Raw genomic sequence first — 15000 nt, 5'->3', positions numbered from 1 at the left:
AATAAGTAACTTAGTAACTAAAGGAGCTAAAATCAACCTGATTGGATGAATGAGGTTTCAATAAAAACAGGAAGTCCTTCTCAATGGTTTTAGTGAAGTTAACAATGGTGAGCGCCGTCCCTTTAAGAGCTTTAATCTGTGTGTGAGGAGGAACATTAACCTTCCTATCATGCCTTAACAGGAAATAAAAGAGACTTGGTCATCTGAAACAGGAAGTGTGGTTCCTGGGCTGTAAACAGGAAGAGGCGGAGTCTTACCGTACGGTCACGTCAGTCTTTGTGAATCCTTCGTACTGAGCAACTTTCTGAAGAGAATTCATGTCCAGGTCAGGACTACCACACACCAACATCTCCACCTCCTCAGGACGCAACAACTACACACACACACACACACACACACACACACACACACACATTTTGGTAACTAAGTAAGTAGTGACTAGACTAAATATTTAACGAGGTAAATTAATAAGTGAATAAATAGTTAAATAAGGAAGTAACTAAATAAATGAGTAGGTAGCTGATAAAAATAACACAAGTTATTAACAGTTACTTTTGGCAGCAACTAATAATTTTAAAATTAGGTAATTAAGTGTTTATCACTCTGTCCATGAATATGTGAGTAAAGTTAGTTACTTTATCACAGAAACATTTGCAGGATGATTATTAAAGCAGGAATGTAACTGACGCTAACACAGTGACATCATCTACCAAAACACACTGTGTGCTCAGCTCCTACACACACACACACACACACACACACACACACACACACACACACACACAGTACAGTGAGGACGTGACTGAGGGAGTCACTACAGTCAGCAGGAACGTTTGTCCTTCATGGAAACAATTTTTCCAACCAATGATTAAAACCAGTATATTAGCATGTAGTGACCACTCCCACATGTTTTGGTTAGCATAGCATGTAGTGACCACTCCCACATGTTTTGGTTAGCATAGCATGTAGTGACCACTCCCACATGTTTTGGTTAGCATAGCATGTAGTGACCACTCCCACATGTTTTGGTTAGCATAGCATGTAGTGACCACTCCCACATGTTTTGGTTAGCATAGCATGTAGTGACCACTCCCACATGTTTTGGTTAGCTTAGCATTTAACAACTAGTACTGTATTCATGTGAGACGACACACACGCATGCAAGCACGCGCACGCACACACACACACACACACACACACTCACCATGAGGGCGTCAGACGCACACACGCTGTGGAAGCCGTGGTAGAAAGCAGCAAACTGTTTATAAATGGATTTATTGAGCAGGAAGTCAACGTAGAGCTGAACAAACTCTGAGAACAAGGTCACAAGAAAACATGGTTACAATTTTATTCATCACACGTGTTGATACAAACTAACGTATAACATCATTGATCAACTTCCCACAGTGGTAGACCAGGTGGGATGAGAACCAATGACCCTCTGAGTACAAGAACGCTTCCTTTACACCAGGGGTTCTCCACCTTAGGGTCAGGACCCCATTTGGGGTCACGAGACACTGGGAGAGGGTCACCAGATGCCTTTAAGAAACAATGAATGTTTTTAACAACTCTCAGCACATTTTTGCTTATTTTCCATTTTTCTACAACTACACTAAAGTCACCATATTTTAACATATTTCATCACTTTTTCTTGCCATATTTTTCTCCTTTTAATGCCTTTTTTGCTACATTACTCCCATTTCTGACAATTCAACATCACATTTTAATGACATGTTCAGCAGTTATAAACCCTTTCCACCACTTTTGTTGACCCATTATTGACACTTTTAACCTGTTTTCACCATTTGTCATGTCCATTATTTACCAGTTTAAACTAATTGTTCCAATATTGACACTTTGAACAGATTTTGCCACTTTTTCTGTCTGTTTTTATCCACTCTAATTTACAACCTTAAATCATTTTCTGTTTTTTTAAAATCCCATTTCACCACCTTTTCCACCATTTTTGGTCACTTTGAACCATTTTATTTGTGATAAAAACAAGGATTTCCATCTTTAAAATGACTATAATAATAATAATAATAAGCGTTCCTGGATAAAACAGCCTCTCCAGCCTCCCAGTGCTGTCCTTTATTATGATGTTGCAGTTTGACTGGTGATCGTGTAACTTTGTGACTAGATGTTGTAAAATACAGAAAATGAATGTCTTTTTCGCATTAATGTAAACAGTAACAGCATTAGAAAGAGTCACCAGTTGTAATGATGACTAAATAAACCAATACACCAAGAAGTTACCAAGGGTGTTATTGATCAGATTTATTGATACGTTGAGTCTAGTTTCAGTCACAGGGAAAAGTTTTCGTTGATCAGTTGATCACGCACACACACACGCACGCACACCAACACACACACACGCGCGCATGCGCACGCACACACACACACACACACACACACACACACACACACACACACACACACACACACACACACACACACACACACACACACACACACACACACACACACACACACACACACACACACACACACTGACCCTTCCTGTTGTGTTTGGTCACCGGGATTTTGTCTCCTCCAGGTTTGAGGTTGTAAGACTTGACCACACCCATTTCCTCCTGAGACACCTGGACCCCACACACACACACACACACACACGCACACACACAGAGAGAGAGCAGGAAAATGTTACACTCCCACTGGTATCCATGTTATCTTGAGACTGATACTGTAGTGAAAGCTGTGCAGTGTGTGTGTGTGTGTGTGTGTGTGTGTGTGTGTGTGTGTGTGTGTGTGTGTGTGTGAACACTTAGTGAAAGGTTTGAAGAGTCACCAGTTATTATGACGACCAGTTGAAGTGATACACCTACAGGTGAGATCATTTCTCTTCTCGTCTGTGCTTGTCTCTGTCTCCTAACGAGGACACCCAGAGGCGGGGTTCCGCTCAATTATAATTGTAATTTTGTAATTGATAATTATTTACAGTTATGATGTTATTCTAATTGTAATTGGAAACAGACAGTGAGTGGAGGTCAATGAGGATAAAAGTGTGTCCTGTTCTCTGCTGCATTCATACAGACGTTACATAAGGAAGCACTGAGAGCACACACACACACACACACTGACTCTGTTTGTGTAAGTGTGTGTGTGTGTGTGTGTGTGTAGCTCCTGTGATGTCAGACGAACCAAATAAAACTCCACCGACATGGCACCAGAACGACGCTCACGCCTGACAGCTGAGTGTGAGTGTGTGTGTGTGTGTGTGTGTGTGTGTGTGTGTGTGTGTGTGTGTGTGTGTGTGTGTGTGTGTGTGTGTGTGTGTGTGTGTGTGTGTGTGTGTGTGTGTGTGAACAGTCAGATCTTTGGCAAATGGTCGCAATGGGATGAAATGTTCACATATGTTCTTTCTCAGGAACGTGAAGTGTGTGTGTGTGTGTGTGTGTGTGTGTTTTAAAGCCTGTTCCAGCTCCAATGTTACAGTTTTTATAGTTATGTTTACTTCATATGATCAATTATGGCACAACACGACTTCAAAAACACACAAAACAGCAAAATTAACACAATTCTGCACAAAACAATAAAATCACACAACATACAAAGAGACAAGGAAACAACACAAAATGCTGTGTGTATTTGTTACCTGTGTTATCTGGTGACCAACATTAAGAAAGTCAATTTAAACTAAACCTAAAAGTTACAGTCTGAAGTCAGTCACCAAATAACACGGTTACCAGTTAAAGCGGAGCAGCAGTAGCTCTAAAACCCGTCAAACTTCAGTTCTTTGGTCCATTTTCTACATGTTAAACATGAACTATTGAATAAAATAATTGATTTGCTCTGTGTAATGTCGTAGGATTCTAACTTTGTTCATTTTCATTTATTCATCTATTCATTTAATAAACGTGGCTCAAATTTAAATAAATTTTTTTAGGTAGTTTGTTAAACTTGGCTTGTGAATTTAACATGTTTTAATATTTAATTCAGTTTAAATGTCATGATTAAATGAAAGCAGGATGACTCTGCAGTGTAACAAACATCACGGTCACACAGATTAAACGGTGATCACCTGGAAGCTGATGTAGAAATCCTCCTCCACGTTTCCCTCATAGCTCAGCAGCTCAGACAGACCACGGGACAAGTCCTACACACACACACACACACACACACACACACACTGGTTTAACTGGTGACCATGTTATCTGGTGACTCCACAGTAACACACGTTGAACATACACACACAATGACCAACAGAAGCAGAACACCGGGTCATTAGATTTAAAGGTTTGGAGTCAAACATTTAATCAATGATCGTTCCTCAGATCAGTTTAGTTTCTGCAGAGTCACACACACACACACACACGCACACACACACGCTACAGTTATGTAACACAGAGCCATTTATAGCTCTGCTCAGTGTCTTTGTGTGTGTGCGTGTGCGTGTGCGTGTGTGTGTGTGTGTGTTGGGGGGTCAGGTTGCTGTGTGCGATCATCCTGAATGTCAAATGTTTCTGTGTATTACATCAGCATTTGTGTAACACATGTTTTACACAAGAAAATCTTTATCTTTTATTTACCAACACATTCTATAGGAAACATAGATTTATATCTGATAGACTGATTAAGTGAAATAAGTAAAATAAATCAGCTGATAAAGCCTGTGTGCATCAGACGCTTTCAGACCCAGAAATTAATTAATTAATTAATGCATTCTGTGGTGACGCTGAGAGCCTCAGTCCTGTAAATAATATAAATATAAATATAATCCACCTAATGATGTAGATCTGTATAAACACATCAGAGACACAGACAATGAAAAAGAGAAAGTGAAATTGATCAGAGTGTCTGTTTATTCTGTGTTTATAATCTCACTAGTTTAATCATTAACACTCATTAATGCCTGCATTAATTACTTCCTGCTTTTACTGCAGCAACAATGTTGTTTTTGGTCTGAATTATTGATTTTAATTCTTCATTTTTATATAGAATTATTCTTCAATAGTGACGTAAATTGTTCTCCAGTTTCTCAGTGATTGTGATTGGTCTGACGCTGTAATCTCCTCCTCTGTCACTACAGCGCGCACGTATCCAGGCTGGAATCACCTGGTTAACTTAGAGAGTTGATATCTAGGTTCATAGGACAGCTTCTGTCTGATGGATAATGTTTGGTGAAGCTAACAGAGATAAATCCAGGCTATAATTATCTAGCTTTGTAGTACAGGCCCTAAATAACAAAAAAAAAAAAAAAACTACACAAAACAAGAACACACAAAATGACCAACAACACAAATTGAGAAAAAACACAAAAAACTAAAATAAATGCACAAAACACAACAAAATACACCAAAAAAAACAACTGAATAAAAACAACACACACACACAAAAACTACATAAAAACTCCAAAAAGCTCAAAGTGATAAAGTAGGGCTGGGCAAAAAATCGATTTATCAAATTTGTAGATGAAAACAATTTTTCTTTTGCAAATTTATTTATTCATTTATTTTATTTATTTATTTATTTTATCCCTTTTTCGTGTTCCGTCCTTGTAGGTTACCATAGCACGATGTGAGCCCGCCCCCTTTTTGTTTACCTTTGAGTAGCTATATGTGTGCCATGTTTAATGTTTTATTCACACTATGATGAGATGCTAAGGAAAGAGTTTATTATTTTTTAATTGTAATGTTATAAAATATGTAGTTATATGATTTCTTAATCAAAAAATTTAAGCTACTGTGAAGTTGTTGCATTTTTTCTTAAACCTGATTAAAGCTAGAAATAGTTGAATAACAGCCTCATTTATTTTTGATTTTGAGATTGTTTTATGCATTTTAACTCTTGAGGACAATCACAGCAATAAAGTTGCACTTTTGACAATAAATCTGATGTCTGTACTCATTTTTACGTGCATTTTAAAAGAAAATCAAATTGAAACTCAAATTTTTTTTTTCAAAAATCTATTTATTTATTTATTTCAATCCACTTTGTTACGGATTATTATTATTACATAATAATAATAATAATAATGCATTATTTATAAACTCCATACATGGTGGTGGTGAGCTACTATTGAAGCCACAGCTAGACCATCAGCCCCTCCCACCAACACCAACACTAGTTTACAGATGGTCACCAGTTGAACCCAAACATTGGTAAAGTTGCACTACATTTAAAACGTGTGGTCTGGAGGACAAGGAGCACATGGAGAATCTTCCAGTTCAAAGTGGGAGGAGCTTTGGAGCATCCAGGAGTTTGTGTGTCCCTGTGTGACCTGAACATGATGTGAGTTCAGCACGTACAGCTGTGTAAAGAGTGTGTGTGTGTGTGTGTGTGTAGCCGTCTGACCCTTTTTCCTCTAAAAACAACCAATCACAGCGCAGAGAAATAGTATGAAAAACAACATAAAAACAGACTAAAGTCATTAACTTTCATTAGAAACAAAGACAATAAAAACAGTTTGACTTTAACCACAAACTTATATTTAGACTCAGAATGAAAAACAAACGGACTGTAGCGCCCTCTGGTGGCGGGAACAACAAGGTACAGGAAGGGTTACATTTGAGTCACTTTTCCCACAACTTACATTAAAAAGCAAAAAAAGAAACCATTGTTTGAACACAACTCTCTCTCTTTTTAACAAACAATTTTTAAAATAAATTAAATACATATATATGTATATATATGTATATATATAGCTCTGTGTTTTCCATCTGTCACCGTCAATCCACCTTGAATACAGAGTATTCTAGCTTTTAGTTAGGAACCAGCTCATAGCTCATAGTTAAGATGCAATAGGCATAGACTGCCGGGGGGGGGGGGGTCTGGCATGCTCGGTTGGAGAGAGGTTGGAGAGGGCGTTAAGAGAGAGGTCATTTAGGTTAGAGAGGGACCGGAGAGGGTCCCATTCCTCTCTCAAACACTCCCTCTATGTCTGCTTCTTCCCTTGTGTGTTTGCTCCTGTTCTCCTTCTGGCTTTTGTCTTGCAGGTCCGTGGGATCCTCAGTGTGGAGTTACAGAGTCTCAACAACTCTGTCTCCACCCTTTCCTCTGCACACACCCAACACAGCATAACGTGGATGGCTGTTCATCATAGGAATGGGATCCACACAAGGTTCCTGCTGCTTAACAGAAGGTTTTCCTTGCCGCCATGATGAATTCATGTTGGGTGTGGGATACATATGTATGTGTATATACGTATATATGCATATGTGTGTATCCATAAAATGAAGAGTCCGTCCTTAAGACTGCTCTACTGTAAAGTGTCTTGAGATACCATTGGTTATGATTTGGCGCTATACAAATAAAGATTGATTGATTGATTGATATTTTATTTTGAAAATAATCCCCTCTCCGTTTCCATTGTGCGTTCACACAACACATTAACAACCACAACACTTTCACAAAACAAATGAACAAATATTGAAACACTTTTACAATTACAATGTGCTTTTGTAAATATGTCTGTTTTTTTTTTTTTTTTTTTTTAATAATGATTTGTTGTGGCATTTGTAAAAGTTTTGCAATAATTTGTAAATGTGTTTTACACTTCTCAGCCACCGTAGTAACGATCACCACCAGCGCTGCTACACACACTTACAGGCATGATCTGCTGCAGGTCGTCCAGAGTGGGCGTGGCCATTCCCACCAAGGTGTTTTGGTCACATGGCACAGTGGGAGGAGCCAGGAGCTTCCTGCACAGAAGAGACCAATCACAGAGTACCTGCTGGTGTTACGGTGGGACTGGTGATCGTGTTATGTTGTGACTGGTTCCTTTACCTGTAGCAGTAGAGAGGGAAGTGGATGTCCAGAGCAATGCAGTTATAGACGGCCAGACCCATGAGCTGAGGAGAGTGAAGGAGGAACACACACACACACACACACAGAGACACACACACACACACACACGCAGACACACACACACACACACACACACAGAGACACACACACACACACACACAGAGACACACACACACACACACACACACAGAGACACACACACACACACACACACACACACACACACACACACACTGAGACACACACACACACACACACACACACACATACTGAGTGGAGGATACAGTTCCCACCAGTGTAAACTCAGAGTAGTTGTCACATTTCCAGCTGCTGAACCAGTGGCAGTGAGAGTCCTTCATGTAGGTGAACATACCTGAACACACACACACACACACACGGTTAGTGTGTGTGTGTGTGTTTGGCTCCTCTGCAGTGAGGATGGAAAGAACAGCACACACCAGCGCTCCCACTCTGGGAACTCTGAGTCAGTGTAAACTGGTCGACTCAAGAAAGACACAGTCAGCATTAGCATTAGCATTAGCAGCTGTCAGTCGTCCCAGTGGCTGTGCATCCCAAACATGTGGGACTGGTTGCTACGTGTTGAGTTACCCAAAAAGGTGAGACTGGATGCTACATGCTAAGCTAAACAAAGCGTGTTAGACTGGATGTTGCATGCTAAGCTAACCAAAACAAGAAGGACTGGTTACTACATGCTAAGCTAACCAAAACAAGAAGGACTGGTTACTACATGCTCCCTCACTTGGAAAGATAAACAGCTATGTGCTACATGCTAAGCTATGTGCTAAGCTATGTGGCTGTGCGTTAGATCGTCCTGATATCTGTGTGCCCTCACCGTAGTCTGTATGAAATATTTGCCGCACCAGCAGCAGGAACCACTCCTTGGTCAGACCGCCCATGTCAAGCCCCGCCTCCCCGACAAAGGTCACACGCAGCTTCTTCTTCAGATCACAGCGTTTCCTCGTCAGCTGTGAACGAAGTGTCACATGTCAAACATATGATTGTTGTTGCTCGTGTTCCCTAGACTTTATGACTTCTCTCCACTCACTAACGCCGCTTTTGTGTGGTCACTTCTGATTCTGAGCTATATTAAGTTCATTTGTCCAGAAATAACCATGTCTAAGTCGACTAAAAAGAGTCACGAGCGAGAAGAGGCGGCAAACATTAGCACATTCACCGCGGGGCTAACTGATAAGCTAGCGGAGATGAAAGCAGAGTTGTTGGCGGAGATTAAGGACACATTACAAGATACGAGGCCAATTTGACATCACGTAGACTATTTCCATGAAGTGTACGTCAGATCCGACCTGTACTTTGTGCCATGATGGCGTTGTGGGGATCTACTTCCACATGGTCTGGGAGTTCCCAGGGGTTGTTTTGGGAGATGGTGGCTGGAAATCTGTCTGTCCTCTTGCCGTGCCTGGTTCCCTGCTCTCCCCTGGTCCTTCTTCTGAATGACTTTTCTCGGAACAGGGCGAAACAAAGAGTCCTTTTGGCGGGACTTACAGCTGCCAAAAAGATGGTCACCACAAGGTGGAAGCCCCTCACTCACTGTCTCCTCAACAGTGGGTCATGACATTTATTGATATTGTTTACCTGGAGCTCTCCACGGTAATGACGCATGGTGCTAAGGTGGGCACCACCAATATATGGGACAGTGCAAAAATTGATAACAAAAAAATGATTGTGGTGGTGTAATGACACTAGAATCAAAATAAAAACATAACAACAGTGAGGAGGAGGAGCTACCGACCTCGTCCAATGAGTCACTGAGCAGCTGAGCTCGTCTCACTTTGATGTTTAGGAACAGCAGGTTCATGTCCACCCTCTGCCTGCGACAGACCTTAGTGACCAGGCTCAGCTGTGACACACACACACACACACACACACAGTCACAGAGGTGGTGTGCCCCGCCCCCCTGACTCCACCCCTTCCTGTCTCACCCTGGCCTGGCTGATCATCTGCTGCTCCGAGTCTTTTTGAATAATGGCTTTCTTCACCACCGCCGACAGGATGAAGGGAAACTGGCAGAAGGAGAACCTGTAAACACACACACACACACACACACACACACACACACACACTCAGCCTCTTTCCTTCCTGTACGTGAGAGACGTTGGTGATTTTTTGACCTGCTGGAGTTGCCGTAGTTCTGCCAGGTCCGGTACTCCTCCATGAAGTCCATGTGCTCCAGGGTGATGTTGTAGAAGTCGGTGAACGGCATTATGGGAGGAGATGACACGCTGTTGGCTGCATCTTAGAATATCATGACACAGCAGAATCATTAATGTGATGTTAAACCTTTATATCATGATATAGGTAGATTTATATCCTGATAACGATATGTAGTATTTCTTCCTTAAAATTACATAAATTATTGGAAAATTGCTATTACATATTCATTATATATAAAAATAAACAAAAAATATAGAATATATTTATTTTATTTATATTATTTCGAACGAACAAATAAAAAATTAGATGCAAATGAAAACTAATAAACCTCAACAGAAATATTGCTGACTTTTGCTACATATACTGTTGTCACATGTATAAATGCCACCAGGGGGCGCAACAACAACCAATAATGTACATGGCTATGGTTTTAAACTGTACCTGTAGTGAATTTGATTCCATTGAGGTTTGGTTCTATTCTTTAAAATGAGATACATTAACGCTGACATTTGTGAAACTTTTGCAGCAATTTTGCTTGAAAGAGTCATAATAGTTAGTAACCAGACTAACAGCTGCTCCTCTAACGCTGCTGTAAACTAGTATCTCTGGGTAATGCTAACATGCTACAGCTAAGTGACAGATTAGCCTGCTAGCTTCATCATATTTTAGCTACAGAGACACACATTTAATTAGACATAGAAACAATAGAGGGTTATAAATCACACTACCATATATAGCGTTATATAGCACAGCATTATGTTCACTCACTGAACAGGCTGAGGACCTTAGTGGCTGAGGGGATCCACCAGGAGCACTTGGACAGCGGGGGGAGGTCATCAGGCTCTGCTGGGAACAGCCGCGTGGAAATGAACTGTAGGAGGCGCTCTACCAGGGTCCTGAAGCGCCGCGGGGACAGCCTAACACACACACACACACACACACACACAGGGGTCAGAGGTCAGGGTCAGGGATGGAGTCCCACATGGGGCCACAGCAGGAAACACTCACTTCTTGAGCCAGTGAACCAGGAAGTGATGATCGGCCTCACACAGAGCAGAGATCTGCCTCAGCAGGTGAGCAAAGATCACAAACGTACTGGTGCTGGAATACTGAGGGTTCTATAGAGAACACAGTGGTTAGAGCCACGCCCCTGTTCCCTATGACCCCACTCAGCCACCACTGCTACATGCTAAGCTAACCAAACATATGCTAAGCTCCCTCACTTGGAAAGATAAACAACATGTTGTGTGGAGGAGGTTCTAGTTTGTAGATGAAGTCATGAACAGATCTATTCCCTATAAGTCCATCAGTAGATAATCACTGGTTTGGTTCCTGTTGGATAGATTTTCAGAGGAAAAACTAAAGAGTGACGATTAAAATGATCTCACTGGTGGTTTTTCTACAAAACCTGAAACTAAGTTTAAAGAGATCAGAGAAGTGAGCTGTGATTGGTCAGTGGAGCAGAAACATGACCTCACCCTGTGTGTGTGTGTGTGTTTCCTAAACCTAAACAGGAAGCAGAGGGAGGAATGGGATCAAAGAGAGAAAACCACAGATGTAGAAACATAGAAGCTAACAGACGATGATGAAAGAAGAGAAAAAAGGAAACGACAGCGTTTGAAAAGAACATTTTCATCTTTCAGTGAAACAGCTGCGTGTTCATAGACATTTAGGAACAGATCTATTATTTATACGTCTGTAACAAAGGATGGTTATAGATCTATAGATGTAGATTAGTGTCTCACCTGAACCAGAATGAAGTATGCTCGCAGGTCGTCCTTAGTGCGCGGCCTGAGAAAGTGTAGACATATAGAGTGTAGACATGTTATATATAGAGCTATGCTATGTAGAGTGGCATGTCCTCACCCTTTCCACTCCCTCAGCAGACTGTTGATGATTCCTTTCAGCACAGACTTCTGAATGTCCTGAGGCTGCAAACGCAACATTAATGACACACTTAACTAGTTATTTTAATGACTTTCATTATGTATTTAGTTACTGTGGTTACTTTAGTTACTAAAGGCAGGGTTTTAAGTTTGATCACATGATGAATGAATGAGTCATTAATTAGTCCTGGAGCAGTATTTCTCAGTGAACTGTTACCAAATGTTAAGATGGCCGACATCATGTGACTTACGCAGTCTGTGATTGGTCAGTGTTTAAATGTGTTCAAAACTAACAAAGATGAAGAAGAAGACACATCACATCACATTTAATGTGTTTTCTCAGCATTCAACACACATGCTAATTAATAGGGGCGTGGCTCTGTTCTTGGGGGCGTGGCCGACTCACCGTGTTGAGCAGCGCGTCATAAACAACGTTGAGGAACTTGGCGTTAACCCCCGAGTCCTCCGTAGTGTTAAAGGATGTGTTGGCCTCTCGCTGCAAACCAGGGACAGGAAGTGAGTCTGAGGAAGGGGGCGCCGACCTGTGGGGGCGGGGCTAAGAAAACTGACCTTGAAGGCGGCGTTGATTTCTATAAACGAGTCAAAGGTGGTCAGATAAAAGTCCCTGACCTCCCTCCAGTCAGATGATTGGATGGCACGCTCCATGTCCTCTCTGACACACACACACACACACACACACACACACACACACACACACACACACACACACACACACACACACACACACACACACACACACACACACACACACACACACACACACAGTCAGTACATGTGTTTAGGCATTTGATAGACTGGTGCGCATGAATTTAGAAGCGATTCACCCACTGTGTGTGTGTGTGTGTGTGTGTGTGTGTGTGTTTCTCACAGGAACTCCCTGCTGGTTTTGGTCCTCAGAGGAATGATGGGCTCAGAGGGAAACGGAGCTCTGACCTCTGGAGGCAACGTATCGATGGACACACGCTGCTTCTGACGAACGCCACAGCTGATTGGAGGAAGCTCGCCCCCTGCAGGGAGGAAGTACCACTTCAAAATAAAGCTTTTAACCTTTACTTTTCTCAGCATTTAACACAAACAATCCAACACTTTAAATCAGACAAATCTGAGGTCAGCACAACAAATAAAAACACACAATGACTCAGGGCTTTTTTCTCCCATGGGCGTAAGTCAGAAAGGTCACACAGCTGTTTCTGGCTACACCCTATTCTCCCCATGTTGTTAAGTCAGTCACTGCACGCCTTCATCCTAGTTACGCACTCTGGGCGGAGCCTCTCTGAAATGTGGGTGTTCCCATTCAAATCTGGCCTTACGCGTATTCTGCTTAAGTTCTTTCCTCTTACGTTCTTCAGAAACTGTTCTCACATATATTTAAATGAGGCTCAGCTTCAGTTCAGACCCGCCCACATTAGCTCCATAAAACTTCCATCCATCCATCTTCATACCCACTTATTCCCGTTTATCAGGGTCGCGGGGGTCTGCCGGTGCCAATCTCCGGCTCTCATAGGGCGCTGGGTGGGGGTACACCCTGGACAGGGCGCCAGTCCATCACAGGGCAACACAGACACAGACAACCATTCACTCCTATGGGCCATTTAGAGACTCCAGTCAACCTTAGTCATGTTTTTGGATTGTGGGAGGAAACCCACGCAGCACGGGGAGAACATGCAAACTCCACACAGAAAGGACCCAAGTCCACCCCAGGGCTTGAACCCAGGACCTTCTTGCTGTGGGGCGGACGTGCTAACCACTAAGCCACCGTGTGCCCTCCATAAAACTTTAAACTTTTTATATTTAAAACTGTGTCTTATGGAAACGAATGTTTCTGTTTCTCAGGACGCTCTGTGGGATTATTTCATCTGCAGTGCATCATCACGCTTTAGAGCAGGTACCGTATTGATGATGATCTTCATCATCATCATCAATCATTTCTGAATGCAGGACTGTAAGTAATTAATAAAATCAGGCTTTTCACACAAACAATCATTAATCTGTCGTTAATATGAGGGAAAAAGAGATTTTAACTGTGACTCAAACAGAAAAATGTGTCCAATCCTCACACTGGATTATATTATTGATTTGATCAATAACACAATCAACCTCACACATTGTTTATCAACGAAGGCATTTCAAATTAAAAGTGAACGTTTATCATTTTCACAAATTTCAGTGACATTTACAAGCGTTGGTAAAATGTTCTGTGATTTCTAGACAGCCCCAAAATAATGACATCATGGCCACGCCTTCATTCACAGACTACACGCTTTTAGTTGATTTACATACGGTGGGCGTGTCATGAACCTGGACCGGAGAATACGATCAAGAGAGAGGAGCATAAAAAAGCGTTAATAAACAACTTCAATAAGACAAAAACACAGAAAACAAGTTAATGAATATTTATGATGACAATAAAAATACACATTGACACAAAACAAACATCACTTAAAATGACAAAAATGCACAAATTGATTGCAAGAAACACACAAACAACATAAATAGACAAAATAACTTAAACAAGACACAAAACGAGAACAAACACACACACACACACACACACACACACACACACACACACACACACTGTAATCGCTGACAGCAGCCGTTACTATGCAACTCAAACACTCGTTTGTCCATCGTCACCATGGTAACAGAGACGCCCTGTGCTCAGAGGAGATAACAGAGACGCATCAGCCCTAATTAACACCAGGAAAGATCATTAAATATTCAATTATACAAAAATAATTAAAATACATAACAAAAAAGGAAAATCATTATTTTATATAAATAAATAGATTTTTTTCTGCAGAAAAAGATTAATTGTTTATTCATTACGAGACAAAAATCTGATTAATCATTGAAAAATAATGAATTAAAATAGAGGAATAAATAAATTAATGTACTAAATAAACACATTTAGTTTAATTAAAATAAAAACATTTTGTAAAAGTGTAATTAACCACTGGGATCAATAAAATATATAATAACAAAGTGTTATTAAATAAATAGCCAAAGCTTAACAATCTATTCGTTGTTTTTTTTATACTTTTAAATCTTTTACAATTTTTTCCATTTAAAATAAATGTTTTCATTTGTTTTGATTACAAATAAATAAATGAACGAATAAATGCTCGTCTCT

General features: G+C 40.9%; 1 protein-coding gene across 3 annotated transcripts in view; it reads right to left on the bottom strand.

Moving 5' to 3' along the window:
• The window catches only part of hectd2 (HECT domain containing 2), a 25381-nt gene that overhangs the window by 3918 nt on the left and 6463 nt on the right, over positions 1-15000 (bottom strand). For 2 of the 3 annotated variants that reach the window (XM_028468510.1, XM_028468512.1), the window contains 18 exons: positions 12736-12874; positions 12417-12519; positions 12253-12342; positions 11827-11891; positions 11706-11751; positions 10969-11078; positions 10729-10877; positions 9918-10041; positions 9729-9825; positions 9539-9646; positions 8621-8753; positions 8052-8140; positions 7747-7811; positions 7568-7661; positions 4043-4117; positions 2516-2603; positions 1205-1311; positions 258-373 (listed from right to left, as the gene is read on the bottom strand). In XM_028468510.1, coding sequence (XP_028324311.1) covers positions 258-373; positions 1205-1311; positions 2516-2603; positions 4043-4117; positions 7568-7661; positions 7747-7811; positions 8052-8140; positions 8621-8753; positions 9539-9646; positions 9729-9825; positions 9918-10041; positions 10729-10877; positions 10969-11078; positions 11706-11751; positions 11827-11891; positions 12253-12342; positions 12417-12519; positions 12736-12874 — 1798 coding nt within the window. Of the gene's footprint in view, positions 1-257; positions 374-424; positions 735-1204; positions 1312-2515; positions 2604-4042; positions 4118-7567; positions 7662-7746; positions 7812-8051; positions 8141-8620; positions 8754-9538; positions 9647-9728; positions 9826-9917; positions 10042-10728; positions 10878-10968; positions 11079-11705; positions 11752-11826; positions 11892-12252; positions 12343-12416; positions 12520-12735; positions 12875-15000 lie in introns of those variants that run through there. The other variant, XM_028468511.1, reaches the window with a different exon arrangement.

This window comes from Gouania willdenowi, chromosome 15 (genome assembly GCF_900634775.1).
Source record: "Gouania willdenowi chromosome 15, fGouWil2.1, whole genome shotgun sequence".
In the NCBI taxonomy this organism is placed as follows: domain Eukaryota; kingdom Metazoa; phylum Chordata; class Actinopteri; order Blenniiformes; family Gobiesocidae; genus Gouania; species Gouania willdenowi.
Note: the sequence above shows the minus strand (reverse complement) of the source record. Positions and strands in the feature narration are given on the sequence as shown.